Source organism: Polyodon spathula, chromosome 7 (assembly GCF_017654505.1).
Source record: "Polyodon spathula isolate WHYD16114869_AA chromosome 7, ASM1765450v1, whole genome shotgun sequence".
Lineage (NCBI taxonomy): Eukaryota > Metazoa > Chordata > Actinopteri > Acipenseriformes > Polyodontidae > Polyodon > Polyodon spathula.
The window spans coordinates 28696508-28720125 of NC_054540.1; the positions used below are offsets into that span (position 1 = coordinate 28696508).

General features: G+C 36.9%; 1 protein-coding gene across 1 annotated transcript in view; it reads right to left on the bottom strand.

The window, feature by feature from the left end:
• Positions 1-1665: 1665 nt before the first annotated feature.
• Positions 1666-23618, bottom strand: part of tmtc3 (transmembrane O-mannosyltransferase targeting cadherins 3) — a 41242-nt gene continuing 19289 nt past the window's right edge. The window contains exons 11-14 of the mRNA XM_041253929.1: positions 16521-16624; positions 7911-8081; positions 3650-3707; positions 1666-3086 (exon numbers count right to left, since the gene is read on the bottom strand). Coding sequence (XP_041109863.1) covers positions 2266-3086; positions 3650-3707; positions 7911-8081; positions 16521-16624 — 1154 coding nt within the window. The 3' untranslated portion in view covers positions 1666-2265. The remainder of the gene's footprint in view (positions 3087-3649; positions 3708-7910; positions 8082-16520; positions 16625-23618) is intronic.

Sequence of the window (23618 nt, forward strand, 5' to 3'; positions counted from 1 at the left end):
CAATATGTTATTGTGCAGAATGTAATTACTAAGCAACCATATTTGCAGGGCAATTAAAGACATGATAAACTGGGCCATTCAACTGGGTTCAAATATATTCAAGTAGTTCTGTTCTCTGGCATCTATGCTGAATGAAAGTGGTCTGCTTACTGTACTACAACTTGTATTGGTCTTTGTTGTCAGGTTTCTATTGATTGAACTCCACATCAGCTGTAGTTCAAACATCACTGAAGTGATTATGACAACTTAGAGATACTGCTTCTACCTGGGAAAATGAGCATTTACTGAATACAATTAATTTTTTAAAGTCACTTTTTTTTTTTTAAAAAACCCTCTCAACTGCTTATTTGATGTATTGTTAGTACAAGCAGTATTTGCAAACCACATATCCAAGTTTCAGAGCAGAACCCCATAACAGTGCTAACAAAACAAAACAAAACCAGTGACCTAGATGAGCAACTCGGGTATTGGTCTGAACTCACATGGTTTCCTGTCTGTTCTGATCATATTTTTGTTTGTTTGACGCATCAGTGTATTTCGTAATAGAATACTGCAGAACACACTGGTTTTAAAATGTTTCCGATTGATTTTAATACTGTAATCTATTACAGTCAACAAATTGTATATCAACTGAATTAGTAGGCTGTAAGGCAGTGACATTGGGAGTGTACTGTAAGTCAGAATATACAAAAAAGCCTTGGGTGGTTCTGGTTGGAATTATTAAAATATTGTGCATTTATTTTTGTTTTACAAGTCTGAGTTAAGGTTCTACGAGTTCAGGGCCTACTCTTCTGTTTTAGTTGCTTGTCATATGTATATTTATTGTTGGCTAGCTCAGCCAAACTTGTTCCCAGGTGGCATGTAACCAGCTGTCACAGGCTCTAACTATGTATATTTATGGCAGTCAATTAGTTTTGATTCTGAACTCAGGTAAAAACATCTTAAGACAGTTATTAAGCAGTAATAATAATAATAATAATAATAATAATAATAATAATAATAATAATAATAATATTAATTAAAGTCATTCTTTGACTATTTTACTGAAAACTTCTATGTATGAGATTAAACATCCAATTTGTAGTGAGTGGTGTACTAGGCACCACAACGATAAATTGGATCCATAAAGTTTTACCTTTTTTACCGTATATTTCTAGGAAAATGTGTGTTTTTAAATTTTTTTTTTTTTTTTTTTTTTTTTTTTTTTTAAGGTTTAGAGGTCTTAGAGGTTTAACTTTCTCCTTACCTTTTCCACCCACATTTTTTTCAAGGTCGTTGAGATATCATCAGTTATTTTCATGGTTGCAATATTTAGCTGGCCAGTAGATCCTATTTGAGATCTTTTGTTTGCAGAATATTTTCTCTAGGTTTATCTTACAGTTTCTCAGGATAAGGGCTTCTGATTTTCTGTTTTGACCTATAAAAAATGATAACCCCACGCCGTCCATTCAGAGAAGAGGGATGCAGTTACAGGGAGTTGCATTAAGAAAGCTCGCTGACACTTCTCCACTCCATAACTTGAAAAACACAATTGTTCTAAAAAACAAAAATGTAAAAAAAAAAAAAACAACTTATGAAACAAGTAGTACTAGCCATCAGTGTACCAACCATTCCAGAAGTTAGAATAGACTGCATCTGGTACAAATGACTTTTTAGGGATATCCCTCTGATAAAAGTAGTCTTTATTGAAAAAGTTACAAGCCCAGTGTTAATTAAAATCTAGCTACCTATTGGTTCTTTTACAAAATGTATTAAATGGATCAAATGAAGTTTAGGTAAAACAACATTTATACATTCAAAAAGCACACAATTTAAGGTAAAATACAGTACAGACATAAAATAAAACATGTTAGAACACACAATCACAGTGTTTTAGATAAATGCAGTGTTTCATAATCTCTAAGTTTTAAACTAAATGATACATTGTATTATGCAATGACAGCTACAGATTGTCCAAGATAAATTTCAGTCACAAGAAACATAATATAAATACTACAAAACTGAGGAAAAAACAAACCCACACCTCAACAATAGTTTATACGGGATATGCTTATTTACATATGCTAGGTGGTTTCTTGTTTATGATGACTAACATGTTGCACCTTAAAAAAATGAAGAAAACCCAAACAAGACATTATTAGAAGGCATTACCACCTGAAATACTGTACCAGTTTAGACTATAATGGAAATTATTTTGAAAAGACAAAAACTGCACAATGGTAAAGAGAGAACGTGACCATTTTAAAATCAGAAGATTGAATGTGGTTAATCGCCACTTAAAATACGTTCAATCTCTTCCAGTCTCTTCAAGGCAGCAGCCCTTTTTTTTTCAATCTCCTTCATTTCCTTGGTAGATTTGGTTTTAGTCCTCTTATCAGGTTGGCTTTCCTCTAGCAGTTTCTTTGATTGTTCTTCGCTCTCACTGGGCTTTTTGGCAGGGGAGGAGGGTTTCTGTGTATTCTTGTCACTCTTTCCCTTTTCCAGTGGAGCTTTTTTTCCCTCCACTGCTGAGCTTGAAGCACCATCTGCTGGAGATACCTGCTGGCTTGCAGCACTCAGAGCTGCAATTTTCCCCCGGACTATATTCAAGTGCCTGTGGATGTACTCTTCATGGGGTGCCAGGACCAGGGTCTCCACCAGGCACCTCTCAGCCTTCACAAGGTCACGCTCTTCGAAATAAACCACACAGAGGTTGTGTTTCCCTTGAACGTTGTTAGGGTCCATTTGGAGAATCCTCTCAAAACATTCCTTGGCCCCCTTGGTGTCCTTTTTGTGATTCATCAGGATGTCACCTTTGAGGATCAGGCCTTTAACATGTTCAGGATAGTGTATTAACAACTCATTCAGAACAGGTAAGGCGTCCAGCTCCCTACCGGTCTGAGAATAGAGAAGGGCCAGATTAAACAGTGCACTCCTAAAGCCTAATTGCATCTTTATGGCCTTTTTCATCCATCGTTCTGCCTCTTCATTCTTATTGTCATCCATGGCAAGCATGCCAAGGTTAAAGTATCCATTTGCATCGTCGGGGTCTTGCTCGACGTAGGTTAGAAATCTTTGTTTAGCCTCTGGTCTGAGTCTAGCATCACCTAGCAAATAAGCAAACAAATCAACCTCTGCAATTTATCAATAAAAGTTCATGCTGCGGCTATAGGATTGGACTTAAAAAGACCCCCCTCCCAACAAGGTTATATTTAATATCGAATTATTACAATAATGTTATTTAGCAAATTAGACCACACACACACACGACTTCTTAATGCTATTCATTAACCACACATTACTGATGTTCCCTGTATACAGATGTCTTTAAAGCAATAACAGCACTGTCATTTCAAAAAATATTCATCTACATTTGACAAACACAACAGCCAATGTCTATCTGTGAGACAATAATTACAAATCCTGGCTGCATACAAATCAAAACATGGTTGACTTCAACTGTTATTTATTGTATGATTTAAGACTAAGTTAATTCAATTATTTTCATTCTTTCTCCAAGTGTGATAGAACTTTTTTGGTTGGTCCTAAAACGTATACCATGTCTACAATACGTACCACACATTTGTATAAATGTGCTTTGCATGACTTAACTTACAAATTGGCTAAAAATTGAATGCTCTACTACTACAGAATGGTCATACTGACTTACCAGACTCCTGCATCAACAGAGCAGAATTAAAGAGTGCTAGTTTATGCTTGCCAGGCATCTAAAGCCCATTTCATACTGGCATGCTCTAACAAAGTCAGGACATGGTTCCATGTGGGTCGGGTAGGTGATTTCACACATTGATAAAGCAGGGCTAACCTGGTGACAGATGAAAGTAAACAATATGCGTATCAATGCCCCGAAGCAGTTTGTTACTGAGGATTCCATTACGATGCACTTTGACAAATGATTATAACTAGGGGTCCACTTAAATCGCTGTAAATTTATGTATTTACCGCAGGTAGGTTATGGAATAAAATTTTGATTTTGTGGACATATCGCAGACCTGTTTAAACGTAAAATATTTCACAGCAGTAAAAATAGTGGTACTTGCTTCCTTACTAAAACATGGTGCTGTCATTTGTTAAAGGCAAGCATGCAACATCCCCCTGCAGTTGCTGCCGACATTCTTTGTCTGGTGTGGACTTGCCCACACATTGAGACCTCATGTTCTGCATCCACTGAATTGGTTATAAGTTTAAGGCAAAGCTTTCCCAAGTTATACAGATGTGGAAATCGATTAGAAACAGTCCCAAAACTCGGTTATCCAAGGGCATCTGGCAAACTTTAATAAATAAATATATGCAGCATGCTTGCTGTCATGCTATTTGTCCCATCCAATAATTAATTTTATTAATACAGAGTCAAAACTAGTCTACAAGGGAACTAGTCTACTCGGAGAAAAGATCCTCGAGCAGGTTCAGAAGCATTTAAACTAGAAAGGAAGGGGGGAGAAATCAACAAAAAAACAGAAGGGAAATCGCATCAAAACAAGAACAACAACTCAGGTAAGACAACCATTAAATGTATTTATCTAAATGCTAGAAGTATCAGAAACAAAATTCTAGAACTTGAAGCTACTGCACTAACAGGTAACTATGATGTGATAGGTGTTACAGAAACGTGGTTGTCTGAGAGTGATGGGGACGAATATAATATTTGTGGGTATACACTGTATAGGAAAGACAGGCAGGACAGAAGAGGAGGAGGGGTAGCGCTATACATAAGAAACAGTCTTGAAGCCCAAAGAAAATAAAACCAAATCAATATGGATCAGAATAACAGACAAAAATTCAAAAGGCATAATAATAGGAGCATGCTATAGACCGCCAGATTCAGACGGTGAGCACAATAATCTGTTATACAATGACATTAGAAATGTGTGTAGCAAAGGAGAAGCCATACTAATGGGGGATTTCAACTTCCCCCAAATAAAATGGGAAAACCCGGTGGGTAGCGCGAAGGATGAAATAGAAATGGTGGAAATGACAAATGACTGCTTCCTAACACAATTTGTGAAGGCACCCACTAGAGGGGAGGCATGCCTTGATTTAGTCTTTTCAAATAACGAAGATAGAATAACTAAAACAGAGGTCAGAGAACCACTGGCAAACTCAGACCACAACATGGTCTCATTTGAAGTGTTTTTTAAATCCCCAAAAGTAAAGACTAAAGCTAAGGTTTACAATTTTAGAAAAGCAAACTATGAAGGTATGAAACAGAGACTAACAGAAGTAGATTGGAGTAAAATAGAGAAAACACCCACAGAAGAAGGATGGTTGTTCTTCAAAAATGTAGTACTAGAGGCGCAAAACAATTATATCCCTAAAGTAGACAAATCTAAATGTAAAACTAAATTGCCAAAATGGTTTAATAGCTCAATTAAAAAAAATATTCAGCGAAAAAAGGCACTTTACAGAGCATTAAAAAAGGACCAAAAAGAAAGTACGCAGAAAGAGTACACAGAACTGCAAACGCAAGTCAAAAAGGAAGTTAGAAAGGCCAAGAGAGAAATAGAAATAAACATTGCTAAGGGAGCTAAAACCAATTCCAAAATGTTTTTCCAATATTACAACAGCAAGAGAACATTCAAAGAGGAGATTAAATGTTTAAGAGATACAAATGGCAAAATCGTAGAGGAAGAAAAAAAAAATAGCAAATATGTTAAATGATTACTTTTCACAAGTTTTTACAAAGGAAGATACCGACAACATGCCCCACATGTCATCCAGTTCCTATCCAGTTTTAAATAACTTTAGCATAACTGAGGCAGAAGTGTTAAAGGGACTAGGAGCTCTTAAAATAAACAAATCCCCTGGGCCGGATGAGATCCTCCCAGTAGTACTCAAAGAAATGAAAGAAGTAATTTACAAACCGCTAACCAAGATCATGCAGCAGTCTCTTGACACAGGGGTGGTACCGACAGACTGGAAAATTGCAAACGTAATACCGATCCACAAAAAGGGAAACAAAACTGAACCAGGTAACTACAGACCAGTAAGCCTGACTTCTATTATATGCAAACTTATGGAAACTATAATAAGATCCAAAATGGAAAATTACCTATATGGTAACAGGGTACTGGGAGACAGTCAACATGGTTTTAGGAAAGGGAGATCGTGCCTAACTAACTTGCTTGATTTTTTTGAGGATGCAACATCGATAATGGATAATTGCAAAGCATATGACATGGTTTATTTAGATTTCCAGAAAGCTTTTGACAAAGTCCCGCACAAAAGATTAATTCTCAAACTGAACGCAGTTGGGATTCAAGGAAACACATGTACATGGATTAGGGAGTGGTTAACATGTAGAAAACAGAAAGTACTGATTAGAGGAAAAACCTCAGAATGGAGTGTGGTAACCAGCGGTGTACCACAGGGATCAGTATTAGGTCCTCTGCTATTCCTAATCTACATTAATGATTTAGATTCTGGTATAGTAAGCAAACTTGTTAAATTTGCAGACGACACAAAAGTAGGAGGAGTGGCAAACACTGTTGCAGCAGCAAAGGTCATTCAAAATGATCTAGACAAGATTCAGAACTGGGCAGACACATGGCAAATGACATTTAATAGAGAAAGGTGTAAGGTACTGCACGCAGGAAATAAAAATGTACATTATAAATATCATATGGGAGATATTGAAATTGGAGAAGGAATCTATGAAAAAGACCTAGGAGTTTTTGTTGACTCAGAAATGTCTTCATCTAGACAATGTGGGGAAGCTATAAAAAAGGCTAACAAGATGCTCGGATACATTGTGAAAAGTGTTGAATTTAAATCAAGGGAAGTAATGTTAAAACTGTACAATGCACTAGTAAGACCTCATCTTGAATATTGTGTGCAGTTGTGGTCACCTCACTATAAAAAAGATACTGCTGCTCTAGAAAGAGTGCAAGGAAGAGCGACCAGAATTATTCCGGGCTTAAAAGGCATGTCATATGCAGACAGGCTAAAATAATTGAATCTATTCAGTCTTGAACAAAGAAGACTACGTGGCGAACTAATTCAAGCATTCAAAATTCTAAAAGGTATTGACAGTGTCGACCCAAGGGACTTTTTCAGCCTGAAAAAAGAAACAAGGACCAGGGGTCACAAATGGAGTTTAGAAAAAGGGGCATTCAGAACAGAAAATAGGAGACACTTTTTTACACAGAGAATTGTGAGGGCCTGGAATCAACTCCCCAGTAATGTTGTTGAAGCTGACACCCTGGGATCCTCCAAGAAGCTGCTTGATGAGATTTTGGGATCAATAAGCTACTAACAACCAAACGAGCAAGATGGGCCGAATGGCCTCCTCTCGTTTGTAAACTTTCTTATGTTCTTATGTTCTTAAAACAAAGAAATTTGAAATTTGTTATTTGAAGTGAGGCGGCTGTGCGAGACTGTACTTGTAGTACTTATTTAACTTGGCTACAACCTACAGGAATACGTTGTCAGCGCTAAACTTTCCAGTTTGTTTTCTGGAAGTTGTTTATTTTACGTTTTGTTCAACAGCCTCTGCAGTTGCCTTTCGTTTAATGTGTGATTGTGAAGCTAAATGGTGATCGATTGTATTTTCTCCAAAGACACATGATGTGGAAAACAATTACATCTGGATGTACAGTTTCTTTGGGAAATATCTTGACAACATCATCGGCCGAAAAAAAAAAAAAAAAAGCCTATCTACAGAAGGAAGATACGTAGTTTGCGTTGCTGCATTGTGCAGTAGTTCATTTAAACAAGCCCCCCCCCCCCCGTACTTGTCCAGTATGCATTGACCCCTAAAAGAGGTGAGTTTCACAGTGACCCCTCAATTTCCGCAAAATCGTGACTTAGGCAGACCCCTAACTATAACCATATTACACATGATGAATGTTAAAAGAGGAAGTGGTTGCTGTTGTAGTCTAAATAGGGAGCACTATTTAATTATTGTCTACTTACCTGCTGATGTAAGCCTGCTTGAAGTCTGGTCTCATACTGATAGCTTGCCTGTATAGCTGGTCAGCCTCTTCTAGGCGTGATTCATTTGCTCGAATTAAGTTTGCAAGGTTTATGTAGACATTTAGATGGTTGGGGGCAACACGGGTTGCATATTTCTTCCCTGGGATGATCTACAAAATACAAAAGAATCTTACCATGGAGCTTGCAACTTACCAGTAACCATTTTGTCTGAAGTCAGATTACTGAAGTCTTATTGCAGACCTTTACACAGATCAATACAATGACAACTGATGTCAAAAATGAAATAAATACATGGATCTATGAAACACATCTGTCACTGCACACTTTAAAACAAACTCCATCCACTTAAAACTTCACAGTTGTATTTTATCTTGAATTTAATTTTTCTTCCAAAACGAATCTAGTATTATAGTTATCTCCACAGCACGCCTTTACAGTAATTTAATAACTGTGCACTTGCTGAAATAATTAAGAAGGCATAACATATTTGCATTTGTTTTTTATAATGCTTGGAAGATAACCTGCAATAGGGATCACCTTTCAGGTTTTTGGCAGAACAACTCCTCGAAAGGGCAGTTGCATCTATAATCAAAGGCTTTGTAAAAATTAAGCACAAACAGTGCAGAAGCATGTGATCTGTACGATTAATGTGACCAGAGGTTAAAGCAGTCTGGCAGGAAAAAGCTTAGATGCTACTTTGGACAACACATGTAATTGAACTTTATTCAGAGAATTATAGATTAGAGATGTGTACTAACAAGATGCCATAAAGACAAATATCAAAGCATATGGTCTGTATATGTATGTATCATGACACATTTGATGGTCCAGACACATTACTTGTATAAATTCATAATAGGATCAAATGGTTATTTAATGAAGGACTACTTTGTTAAGATAAAAATGAATGGAGTTAAAGAACAGTATCTATTCATACCAACTATAAAAGCACACTTCATTCAATGAACTATGTGCTTTTGGTGGTGTATCACAATACGATACAATATACAGTGTAATTTCAAAAGCACATAGTGACTGTGTTGCTTGAAAGGTACATCATGCAACAGTGAATTTCAGACAAATGCAAAACAATCTATAAATCACCTTTTCAATAAAGAGAAGGGAATATACAAGAAAATTAGGTTGTAAAGACATTCCAAAAATTAAAATCCTAGTGTAATAATCCAGGTTACCTGCTCGTTCGCATGGTATGGAGTGACTGATAGTAAATTGACCTTGTTCCATCTATTATGGCTTTCCATTGAGAAAATTGCTTTATGAATGTGTGGCACGCCAGTAGGAGAGAGTCGTGCACATAAAGCCCTGCTGTTTAAATGTACTGTTTGATTGTTTTAGATTTAATTAATGGCTGTGGTGTATTGTATCATTATTAAAAGAAATGTATTGCTTGGTGAGTTATTTAAACAGGGGAAGTTAGTGTATATGATTTAAATGTATTTCGTGTTGATTTACAACACAGTGTTTTGCATTTGTTATTGTTAGATTTTTTGTTTAAACTTTTACCTTGCTCTGTGAGTAATGTTTTTGTAAAACCATTTTATTTTATTTTGGTTTCAACAAAAATAGTGCCGCAGTACCAGAGTCTGTGTAGTTCCTGCTTCTGGCTTGATAATAATAAATTTGTGAAATGCTGTTTTGCGTGTTTGTGTATTTGCTGCACATACAGACTGGGTTTGCTGCCTTCATGTTTAATAGCACGTGCTTACCCTTAAGAAGAAGGAAACTAAGGTATGCATTGAGACCTGTACATGTATTCTAAAAGCATGAAGTTAGTTTAATTATAGTGCTGTCTGTAATTAGACTGACAGCACTGGGGAAGGTAGTAGTTGCTGTGACAAGGTCTGTGTTGCTGTTCTGCTAGGTTTTTGTAGAAGTTTCTATTTTTAAAATGTACAGTACATTGAGAGTGCATTCTTTTGATAATATTGTCACGTTAATTGTTCTCTTCTCACCTTAGATAGACTTGTTTCCCAACGTGTTAACTCATTTGACGGCACAGATTAATGTAAAACTTTGATGTGTGCCAAGAAAAAAAAAAAAAAAAAAAAATCTATATCTTTCCATAAAAAGGTCTGCTCAGCTTATTCTAAACATTAGTATCTGCCCAAAAACCTACCATTTTAAAATAGTTGGGCATTTCCCTTTTGTGTTGTGTTCTGTAGGATAGATGTTTAAGCAAGAAAGAGCTAATTTGCAATATCACAGGAACGTTAATGCTTTTCCCAAAAAGTACATTTTCAAGCAGTACATGTCGTCTTATATTTTAGTTTAATATGACGTTATTGGAGTTATGAAACAGTAATTTAAATATCGTAGGAAACCCAATGTAAAATCTGTACATGGTTCATGCAATTTTTCAAAATAGAAAGCAGGTTATGTATAAACACACAGTGATTGCACAATTCAAGCTGAATCAAAAACCATATAGCTAATAAGGGGTTTTAAAGCAACATCAATTTAAAAATATTTTTACAAACCACACAAGACTGTGTAACAAATGGCAAATATACATATGTTTGATTGTTAGGGGTGTATTTGTTGCTTTAAAAACATTTCTTAGTTCATAGCAGTTCGCAGTCTAACATCTATGTCAAGATATTTCACAACTGAACATAACATTTATTAAATAGAGCTGTCACATGCAAAATTTACATTTCTCTAGTTATTATACAACACATTTTACTAAATATTTAAATGCATACCTTTTAAAGACAAGACTATTTTCAACATCAGTGAATTATCAAACAATACAAAAGTAAATACATGGGTCACACTTTAGTTTAGGTATCCGTTATAACTGGTTATAAACAATCTATAACCACATTAGCAGCTATGGTATTAACCATTATAAAGTATGACTATAAATAAGAATGTTATAATACACTTTTGTCATTTGTGTTTTTGCTATAACATGTTAAAAAAGGGGTTATAATATAGATTGTAAAATGATTTATAATGTTATATACAGTGCTCAAAGTAAGCTTTTTATTTTAGGCGCCAGCAGTCTCCTATTTTTTTTTTTATTATAGTCACCAGAAAAAGAAAATGGTTGCCCATAACTGCATTGAAATTTATTAAACATTAATAAAAACTATTGTCCAAAATAATATAATGTTAATGTATACATTTTTAACTTAAACAACAATGCGCATCTCTAAGTATGTTTTATTTCCATAGCCTATATATGCAATACTTTTGCAGATTGTTTTTTCTGCACAAAAAAAGGCAGACCAAAACAAACTTTAGAATAGGTTTAATAGTGAACAGTAATTTCGTTACTATGCTTGCTTACAATAACTGCAGTACATTACCCCAGATTCGTTAACTAATCAGCTGAACTGTTGGCACCATGATGGCTGAAATCTCAAGTGAACTTTTCGTTTAACACGTTCATAACACGAAGACTCCGAAGTCGTGGGTTCAAAATTTGAACTGTGTTCTTTTCTAATTTCTGACTTGCTTGCTTCATTTGTATTGCTGGTATTTTGGTGGAACTTTCTTTGTCTTTGAAACAAAAAGACAGTATTTTTTTGCTGTCTGTTCGACAGCATTTTACTAAATCTTCTAATAGGTTTGCGTGGACCTCTGGGTAAGTTGGTATGCACGCACATAGTCTCAGAGCTGCTGAAAACAAACAGCTGTCAGACAATTTTCCTTTGTAATTGAGGTGCTTTTAATTGCAACTACCGTACACTGTACAGGTAATTTTCCCAAAATGACAAGTTGTGTGGTTGTGGGATGCCACTACCACGACTGTATGAAAGACAAGCAGCTGTCATTTTTTAAATTGCCAAAGCAGCGTTTAAACTTTAAGCCTAGACAGACGAGAAAAGTGTCTATCTGCTGTACATCGGCAGCTGCCAAGATGGATCTCAAGAACCATCTGCAGCGAACGTGTTCATGGTAAACATAGTTGTAATTAGAGTATAAGTTACAGTAATACTCAATTAATTACAATTTATACACAGCCAAATCTAAAATATAACAGCCACAATACTGTAACACTTCAGAAGTACAGTGATGGGTTTTATCAATAAGCATGAATGTACTAAATTCTTTATTATTATTATGATGATGATGATGTCTGGGCTTGTCACGATGTCACAGATATCGTTTTTTTTTTTTTTTTTTTAATGCCCGTGATACAGTGACATGTCATGTATGCACTAAAAAGTGATTCACTTTCGTGAGTTTGAAATGTTTAGTATATATATATATATATATATATATATATATGCATATATGATATATATATACATATATACCACACACAATATATATATATATATATATATATATATATATAATATGTGCGATAGCAAACGCTCCATTAAGCCACGAAACTGCTCTTTATACTCTTTCAATTTTATTTGTGCTGTCCTGTAATGCCGGGAACAAAACGTGCTGAAAGTAAAGTAAAATAAACTTTTCTGATTGTACAGTAGTTGCAGGCTGTGATGCTTACCTATTTACATAATGAAATACTGCATGTTAAGTGATCTATTTGCCACTTCCATTTAGACTGGTGTAGTGAAAAGTCTAAATGGAAGGCCGTCAGCCTGCCAACTGGCAGCAGAGCCATTAATGGCTTCCGGGCTAGCTCCTCCAGCCCCAGCAGATCCCCAGAGCTGGCAGCAACCCTGGCGAAGCAGAGCTGATGGTGATCGCTGGCGAAGCTGTTCCAATGACCCTTGGCGAAACAGTTCCGGCGACCCCAGGCAACGGCAGCAGCGGACCCCTGAGAGATGACGGCAGCAGCAGGCCCCCAGGTGGTGGACTCGGAAGGGGAGTCCCTGGCCATACAGGCGGAAGCTCCACTTCTCCCTCGTATCCTGTAACTGGCAAACTAGGGCTATGCGGTGCAGGCATCCTTGGGCGGTGACGTGAAGGCATCCCTGGGCGGTGGCAAACTCAGCTGTCGCTCCTCTCCCTTGGGTGGTGGAGGTAGTTCCAGCAACTCTGGTGGTGGAGGTGAGAGTGGCAAGCAGTCCTCCCATAGCGGTGGAGGCGGAACCAGCAGGTATTCATCCTCTGCTGGTGGAGGTGGCGGAGGCAGAGGCAGCTCCTGCTGCTGTCCTCCTGGTGGTGGAGCTAGTGGAGGTGGGAGCAGCATGTAGTCTCCTGGTGATGAAGGTGGGAGCAGCAGGTAGTCTACCCGTTTCAGGGGACTGGTGCCGCTCTCCCTCACTTGCAAGGGACTGGTGCCGCTCTCCTTCTCGCTCTGGAGACAGCAGTGGGACCTCTCCCTCTGGTGCTGGAGATAACAGCGATGGCTCCTCTCCCTCAGGCGCTGGAGGGGGAACCAGCAGGTTTTCACCCTCTGCTGGTGGAGGTGGTGGAGGCAGAGATAGCTCCTGCTGCTCTTCTCCTGGCGGTGGAGGTGGCGGAGGCAGAGGCAGCTCCTGTTGCTCTGCTCCTGGTGGTGGAGTTGGCGGAGGCAGAGGCAGCTCCTGTTGCTCTGCTCCTGGTGGTGGAGGCTGAACCAGCAGGCATTCTCCCTCTGCTGGCTGAGGCGGGAACAGCAGGCACCCTTCCTCCACTGCTGGAGACATGGGTTCTGGACCTGTGGGCCTCCCCTTCCTGGGCTGTGGCTACACTGGCTCCCCCCTTCTGGGTGCTGGATGCACGGGCTCCCCCTTTCTGGGCGCTAGTTCCTCCTCTTCATACTGCGTGGCCGATGGCCAACGTGTGCCCATATGCCCCACAGCCGGGGCACAACTCCGCCGTGAGGTTCCTCACAAACGCCTCCCAGCCATTTAAACAACAAGATTTAAACAACAGGTGGAAACTCTGTCACAATGGAATATATGTCTTTCAAAGGGATTAGATAAATGTGTCATGTTTTAGAAATCACTTTGGAGAGCTAGTTTTCATTTTGCCCCTTTGAAAATAAGGCACATGGTCTCTCAATATGTAGCATTGTGCTACAATAAAGTTACTGACCTCTCACCCAAATATAATGTAAACAGTGACTAGATTAGATAATGGCCTTATAGCAGGGATAATTACATTTATTGGGTTTGTGAGGCAATTCTGAATACACATATACAGTAAGTGTCTTAGAAGTTTAATGACCAGTACAGTTGAACTGCAATCATGTTCTTGAAACACTGAGTATATATAGAATTCATGCCATTTAATGTAATCGTTGGAGATTAAAATAATACTAATGCATGATTGTGTATTCTTTTTATATTTAAGGAAAAATAAATGAGAATGAAAAATAATCAAGTCAAGGAAAACCTGGAAGCAAAATAGGCACAAAGAGCAATATATGTAGGAGGCAGCTAATCTTAACTCTTTTTTTTTTCAGTATTTTAAGGTGCCAATGTCAGATGTACTTAAGCAAGTGCTTTTTAAAGTTGTAAGTACAACATATTTTGCTATTCGGGTTTCAAAGTGTTGACATAAGTACTCATTTTCAAAATACTAGCAGGGGAAAGCTTTGTATTGTATAATAAAGTAAAACATGTTTCTTGCCATGGCGTATGTTCCAAGAGTTATTAAAATGTGTCATTCTAAGATTATGTTCTGATAAACACAATTAACACAAATTTACATCAGCAGTCACTGAATCAGAAAAAAAGTAGTTTGAAAACAGGCAAAATAAGGCTGTATTTTTTTGATAGATAGCAATCAATAATTATTTTTAGAAAAGCACCCTTTTCAGATTGGCAGCTATTGTAACAAATGATATATAATGGCAGGAAGCCAAAGTGCATTGTTTCATGCTTTAAAATAGTGAAAGAAAGGTTCTTGGGGCGATTAATATATTTATACTATATATAGTAGTAATAAAGTAATCTCATAAAACACACAATAACCTACATAACAGGATACTTGTAATATATGCAATTAACATGTCCTATAAGATACTTTATAATAGCTTTAAAATTGACCTAGACATTTTCACAAGATATTGTTATTAGTGGGCAAATGGCATGTTATATATTACATTATAAATCCTGTTAAAATCTATATTATAACTTTTTTATAACGTGTTATAGCAAAAATACAAATGGCAGAAGTGTATTAACAGTCTTATTATTGTTAATCATACTTTATAATGGTTAATAGCATAGCTAACAACATGCTTATATATTGTTTATAACCACTAAAATGTTACCAATACATGTAGAAATAACACAAGAAATGCCTCCTTGTACTAGACTGAGCAATATTTAGCAGAAATATTTCCGACACTTGATGCAGCTGGTGTCTCTTTCATTGAAATTATTTTGAAAGAAACTATGCAGCACCTTAACTTTTAGATAACCGAACAGCTAGAAAAAGATAAAAACATCTTGACACACTATAAAGGAAATTAGCAAAATACCTGCATTCCATATAGTATCTCCTGAAATTTAGATAAGGAAACCCACATTTATCTCACTCAGTGTGCTTTAAAAACAAATTCTTGGAACAATACAACAATATAAATTTTTTAATAGGGAGGCGGGGTCAAAGCCAATTCTGTCTAACCAGTAACATGAATATCATACAACAGTTAAAATAAATAAACAAAATAATACGTAACTCAGAGTACAGTATAAAAATTACTTTAGCTCAATGTAAGCTTTACGCTTTTGGCATTCACGAGATTCAGTGTGTGAAACCTGCTGGTGAAACACTATTTCAGTCGTAACCTGTAACAAACCAGTTTAGTCAGATAACACCATCTAGGTGTGCAGAAGATGCAGGGCAGGTTAACAAAATGCATATATCATTGACTTCAGAGCGCTGCAACATTTTTATAGCTGTTTTTGGCTACCACTGTACAGTATCAAGTAAAGAAATTAAATCGGTATACCCTTAGTGAAAAGGTTAATTTTGACTGTACAAAACTGGTAAACTTAGCTTAGAAAATCATGCGGTTTACAATAACTCAACATGTACTGTCTCTACGCAGCTGAAACCTGAAAAAATTACACAACCTCAATAAGACAGCCATACTAAGTCTATTGGTGCCATGTTACGCTCTCCAACACAGTAAAAACATTCTTCATATCTCAGAGAGGTATTATATGTACAGGGCGGCAGCACCAGCCTTTTATAATTATTTCCACAAAAGGGATCATTTTCATGAGAATCCTAAAATCCAGCAATGTACCAAGCATATATAGGCTTTACTATTGCCTGGAAATCAAAGACACATGAAGTATGGCAGCCGTCTTAGGTTGCATAACAAAATTAAGGGTTCCCTTTGATTTTGCTTGAGGAGTTTTTGTAACATTAAAAACATGAAGTCAGCATCTCAAATGGTTTACACGAGAATTTAAAAGTTGAAATAGCAGAGGCTGATTCACAGCATCATTTAACTGAAGTGACCCCATGTTATATTTAAAGCATTTTAAAGCATTTAAGAAATCTTACGAACAAGAGGAGGCCATTCAGACCATCAATGCTAATCTACTTCTTAGTGGACAAATGATACCAGAGCTTGGTGTTTACATATACAGTAAACAGGAATTAAGCTACTTTTGAGTCAGCATTTTCAATATGTAATTTCAACAAATCTTAGTTAGTCATCCTATTGGAAGCCATTTTTTGCATTCATAATAACTTACCTGTGGCATGAGAGATTTTGCAATCATGTAGGCGTCCTCAGCTTCTTTGGTTTGATTTAGGTTTTTATATGTTCTTCCTACATTCATGTGGGCACCTATGTCATCTAAAAATAAAAAGTTAAAATGAAAATAATTTATTATTTTGTTTGTCACTTTTTTAATGATTATCTATATGCAATGGGAATGGACAGTGCTTCCTGGCAAAAGCCAGATCCACACTGGATGCAAAGAAATAATTTAGAGGTTACTGCAATCGCAAATGGGAGCATTCGCACCAGCAGCGAGCTAAAATAGAACCTGTTTCTGTTTCTATTTTTTTTTTTTTTTTTTTTTGCGTGATGAAACTGACCAATCAGAAGCAAGGTTAACACCCTTGACACACGTCAAACACACGCCTCAAAACAAGTTAATCATTTTATGTAGTACTAGCAGTTTTGGCTTGCAGGTGGTGTATTTAGTAGTCGAGACATTTTCTTTCCGATTATGCAAGTTGCATAAAAACAGGTTTAGTAATAAAAAAATATAAATAAACCAGACCATACATGCAGTCTACATATCCAGCATTTAAATGAAAAATGTGCACTTTTGCTGACTTTTAAAAATGACACAAGAAAGGTCCCGCATTCTCAGAACTTGAACATGTGACCCAATTTTAAGCTATAGCACAAATCTGTGACAAGAAGGTGGTCTTTACATCACATCTTTAGATTCACCAAACATACAAAAATATTATCAAGGTCCTACAATTTTATACATTGTAAAACAAAGCCAGTTTGTATTTTATGTGACACATCCCAACATTACCAAGCTCATAGTTTTGAAGATTAAACTAAATAAAAGTCTTGTTTCTTGCCATGGCACACGACCTTTTTCTGTGTAAAATTATTCATAAGCACATTAAGTCAGAGACGGCTCAAACACTCCCCCATGATCTAATGCATCACAGTCTTCAAAAGCGTTTACGATAAAAGTAGAAAAATAGATTTGCAGAACGGCATTGGTGGTAATACAAGGTAAGTGGTGTGCATAATAACACGGATTTAAGCATTTAAGCATTTAATGAACATTAGCCACTAATTAATATGACAATGACCATAATGCACAATGAGAGGTAATTATTTCAAACATCTGTTGAAGAACAACATTCTGGCAACACAGCAAATGAGTTAGACTTACGTTTGAGAAAAGCGCTCATAGCAAACTACAACAAAGGAAATGGCTACAGAACAGAATCAAAGAAATGTGGAATACAAAAATCCACAATCAGAGCAATAATCAAGTAGTACCACAGAACAAATTCAAAGACGTGGTCATCCAAAGAAAATTACAGGTACAGCACGTCTGAGCAGAAAAACAAAAAACAAAATCCAAGATTAACAGCCAAAGACTTCGAAGCATTAGGCATAACAGTGCACGAAAGAACTGCACAAAGGAACCTGAACACAGAAGAGTTGTATGCAAAAAGACCTCGCTGCAAACAACTATTAAAAGAAAATTCATACAATACACTATCTAGAATTTGCCAAGAAATGTGATGGGGAATCTGAAGCTTTCTATAACAAAATCCTTGGCTCAAATTAGACAAAAATAGAACTTTTCCTCCAAAAGTGGGCCACACTATGTTTGGAGCAAAAAAGGGAAAGCCTTCAATGAAGAAAAACTTGAACCTACAGTGGCTTGCGAAAGTATTGACCCCCCTTGGCATTTTTCCCCATTTTGTTGCCTTACAACCTGGAATTAAAATGGATTTTTTGGGGGTTTGTATCATTTGATTTACACAACATGCCTACCACTTTGAAGATGCTAAATATTTTTTATTGTGAAAAAAACAAGAAATAAGACAAAAAAACAGAAAACTTGAGCGTGCATAAGTATTCACCCCCCCCCAAAGTCAATACTTTGTAGAGCCACCTTTTGCAGCAATTACAGCTGCAAGTTTCCTGGGGTATGTATATATAAGCTTGGCACATCTAGACACTGGGATTTTTGCCCCTTCTTCAAGGCAAAACTGCTCCAGCTCCTTCAAGTTGGATGGGTTCCGCTGGTGTACAGCAATTTTTAAGCCATACCACAGATTCTCAATTGGATTGAGGTCTGGGCTTTGACTAGGCCATTCCAAGACATTTAAATGTTTCCCCTTAAACCACTTAAGTGTTGCTTTAGCAGTATGCTTAGGGTCATTGTCCTGCAGGAAGGTGAACCTCTGTCCCAGTCTCAAATCTCTGGAAGACTGAAACTGGTTTCCCTCAAGAATTTCCCTGTATTTAGCACCATCCATCATTCCTTCAATTCTGACCAGTTTCCCAGTCCCTGCCAATGAAAAACATACCCACAGCATGATGCTGCCACCACCATGCTTCACTGTGGGGATGGTGTTCTCGGGGTGATGAGAGGTGTTGGGTTTGCACCAGACATATCTTTTTCCTTGATGGCCAAAAAGCTCAGTTTTAGTCTCATCTGACCAGAGTACCTTCTTCCATATGTTTGGGGAGTCTCCCACATGCCTTTTGGCGAACACCAAACATGTTTGCTTATTTTTTTCTTTAAGCAATGGCTTTTTTCTGGCCACTCTTCCGTAAAGCCCAGCTCTGTGGAGTGTACGGCTTAAAGTGGTCCTATGGACAGATACTCCAATCTCCGCTGTGGAGCTTTGCAGCTCCTTCAGGGTTATCTTTGGTCTCTTTGTTGGCTCTCTGATTAATGCCCTCCTTGCCTGGTCTGTGAGTTTTGGTGGGCGTCCCTCTCTTGCCAGGTTTGTTGTGGTGCCATATTCTTTCCATTTTTTAATAATGGCTTTAATGGTGCTCCGTGGGATGTTCAAAGTATTGGATATTTTTTTATAACCCAACCCTGATCTGTAATTCTCCACCACTTTGTCCCTGACCTGTTTGGAGAGCTCTTTGGTCTTCATGGTGCCGCTTGCTTGGTGGTGCCCCTTGCTTAGTGGTGTTGCAGACTCTGGAGCCTTTCAGAACAGGTGTATATATACTGAGATCATGTGACAGATCATGTGACACTTGGATTGCACACAGGTGGACTTTATTTAACTAATTATGTGACTTCTGAAGGTAATTGGTTGCACCAGATCTTATTTAGAGGCTTAATAGCAAAGGGGGTGAATACATATGCACACACCACTTTTCCGTTATTTATTTTTCAGAATTTTTTGAAACAAGTTATTTTTTTCATTTCACTTCACCAATTTGAACTATTTTGTGTATGTCCATTACATGAAATCCAAATAAAAATCAATTTTAATTCCAGGTTGTAAGGCAACAAAATAAGAAATGCCAAGGGGGGTCAATACTTTCGCAAGCCACTGTATAGTTAAACATGGAGGTGGTTCTATCATGATCTTGGGGTGTTTTAGCAGTTCAGGGACTAAATACATTCATGTGATTGAAAGTTAAACTAATACAGCCATGTATCAAAACATTCTACAAAGTACAAAGACACCACTTGCTAGTAGGCTGATTGGCAGACATTTCATCTTCAAACACGACAACGACCCAAAGCATACAACCAAGTCAACTCTGGAATGCTTGAAGAAAATGAAGATACAAGTTCTGGAATGGCCTTAATATTACATTTACGGTCTGTGCAAATAAACAGTAAATTCAGTTTTCTGGTTTTAAACAAAAAAAGTCTCAGTACATACGCATTGTTGATCAACTAAAAAAATAAAAACAAAATACAGAAAACAAAAATAAATAAAAACACTAAAAACATACCGTATTCGCTCGAGTAAAAGTCGACCTTGTGTAAAAGTGGAGCCCCCCATTTTGTGGAGAGATTCAGGCTTTAATTTTTTCATTTGTTATTTAAACAGGTAATTTTTGTTTTTGTTTCACTAAACTTAACTCCTGAAATCGAAACTGTTGTTAGAGTGCACTTCAAGCGTTAGTTTTCTTAAATATATGTATTTAGATATCCTGGCGGCATATGAGCAACAGATTTGCAAAAATAACAATTTTATAAGCACTTCTACCTAGAACCACCAGACACGTCATTTTGACGTGTATCATAATACAGTACTTTTTTGGTTTGTTTTTTTGTATGTATTTCAACAGAATGTCAGAGGTGGTGTGGTCTGGCTGTAACTCAATGAAACTGTGTTGCCTAATTTTTGTGACATCTCCTGGATGTACAACCTGAAGGTCTCTCTCTCTCTCTCTCTCTCTCTCGTCTCTCTCTCTCTCTCTCTCTCTCTCTCTCTCCTCTCTCTCTCTCTCTCTCTCTCTCTCTCGCTCTCTCTCTCTCTCTCTCTCTCTCTCTCTCTCTCTCTCTCTCTCTCTCTCTCTCTCTCTCTCCTCTCTCTCTCTCTCTCTCTCTCTCTCCTCTCTCTCTCTCTCTCTCTCTCTCTCTCTCTCTCTCTCCTCTCTCTCTCTCTCTCTCCTCTCTCTCTCTCTCTCTCTCTCTCTCTCTCTCTCTCTCCTCTCTCTCTCTCTCTCTCTCTCTCTCTCTCTCTCTCTCTCTCTCTCTCTCTCTCTCTCTCTCTCTCTCTCGACAAGTTACGGAATCGTTTGCCAAATCTTGAGATGTTTGCATTTTGATTTGAGAGAAATTAGAAGCATTTGCTCTGGCAATGAGGGCAACAAAGATTTGCCCACAACAATGTCAATGGAGATGCGCTGCTTCCACAAAAGCTGTAACAATCAGCCCTTAGCTATATTAAAATAGGGAAAACATGCACAGAAAAAGGATGACTTTTTCAAAAATGTAGTACTAGAGGAGCAAAGCAAAATACAAAAGTATACAAATCAAAATCTAAAACAAAATGGCCAAAATGGTTTAATAGATAAATTAAAAACAATATATATTATTTATATATAAATATATTGATATATATATATATATATATATATATATATATATATATATATATATATATATATATTTTTTTTTTTTTTACAGAGAAAAAAAGGCACTTTACAGAGCGTTTAAAAGGGACCAAGAACAAAGTACACAGACAGAGTACTTGAAACTGCAAAGCCAAGTCAAAAAGAACACCAAGCGAGAGATAGAAATGAACATTGCCAAGGGGGGTGAAAACAATTCCAAAATGTTTTTTAAATATTATAAAACAGCAAAAGAACATTCAAATAGAAGGTAAAATGTCTAAGGAGATAAAAATGGCAAAATCATAGATGAAGGGAAAAAATATAGGAAATATACTAAATTATTACTTTTCACAAGTTTTTACAAAGGAGGATACGGACAACATGCCACACACATCGACCTGTTCCTATCCAGTCTTAAATAACTTTAGCATATCAGAGGCAGAAGTGTTGAAGGGACTAGGAGCTCTTAAAATAAACAAATCCCCTGGGCCAGATGAGATCATACCAATAGTACTCAAAGAAAGGAAAAGTTATTTACAAACCGCTAACCAAGATCATGCAACAGTCTCTTGACACAGGGGTTGTACCAGCAGACTGGATAATTGCAAACTTAATACCGATCCACAAAAAAAGGGGACAAAACTGAACCAGGTAACTACAGACCAATAAGCCTGACTTCTACTACATGTCAAACTTATGGAAACTATAACAAGATCCAAAATCGAAAATTACCTATATGGTAACACTATCCTCGGAGACAGTCAGTATGGTTTTAGGAAAGGGAAATTGTGTCTAACTAACCTGCTTGATTTTTTTGAAGATAGAACATTGACAATGGATAACTGCAAAACATATGACATGGTTTATTTAGATTTCCGGAAAGCTTTAGACAAAGTCCCACATACAAGATTACTTCTCAAACTGAACACAGTAGGGATTCAAGGAAATCCACGTGCATGGTTAACGTGTAGAAAACAGAAAGTACTGATTAGAGGAGAAACTTCAAAATGGAGCTAGGTAACCAGTGGAGTAATATTATCGATCCATGGGTCACGGTGAAAATCCATATCCAGGAGTCCTCTGCCACGTGGAATGCAGCGTCTGATTCTTTCAGAATCTAGACCTGAGGCTCGAAGATGTTTGAGCGCAGGACCCCTGGGGACACTGACGACCAAAATTAAGTTGGCTCGATAGTTAAATGAATTGATATTGGAATTAACTTTGATTTTAAATTTTAATACTATTGTGGTCCAGTAATGTTGTTGAAGCTGACACTCTGGGATCCTGCAAGAGCTGCTTGATGAGATTCTGAGATCAATAAACTACTAACAATCAAAAACGAGCAAGATGGGCCAAATGGCCTCCTCTTGTTTGTAAACTTTCTTGTAAAATGTTCTTATATAAAAGTTGAATATGAGAGTAAATACATTTATTTCAAACATTATTCAGTTTACTTTTGCTCTGGAAGGAACTTTACCAATAACATCTTGGATTTTCTTACATCCCTGCAAATCACTGTGACCACCATGCTGACACTTTTAGTACAAGCTGATTTCAACACGTCTTTGAACAATTGTCACAACCTTAAGTATTGTATCCTTTGTATGCGTCACTTTACAAGTTAAGACCGATTTCTTTTTAGTGCTTTAAAATTGCTAATACGCTGCTTAACTTTAGCAGATACCAGGTTGCCTGTAGACATTTACACATGAGCTCTGTACTGAACACTTCTTAAACAAGTCAGACAGGAATTATACAGAGATAAACAATCTGAAACTCTTGCTTTGATGTTTTTTTTTAATACATACATTATCTATCTATCTCTGTGTGTGTGTATATATATATATATATATATATATATATATATATATATATATATATATATATATATATATATATATATATATATATATGACACAAACACACACACACACACAACTCCAAAAATGCTAATTCAAAAGCATTCTTAGAGAGTATAAAAGGGTTAGGAATAGGATGATTGCTGTCATTACCAATAAATTAATATGGGAAAAAGTAAAGAGCTATCTGAAGACCTCAGGCAGAAAATGACTTATTGTCATAAAGCTAGAGAAAGATACAAGAAGATTTCCAAGCATCTGAGGATACCAATTTCAACTGCTGTTTCTATTATCAAGAAGTACAAGACTCATGGTACTGTCAAAATGGTCCCTCGGTTTGGAAGAAAGGTTCTTTCAGGAAGAACAAGTAGAAGAATTGTGAGGAAGGTTAATAACAA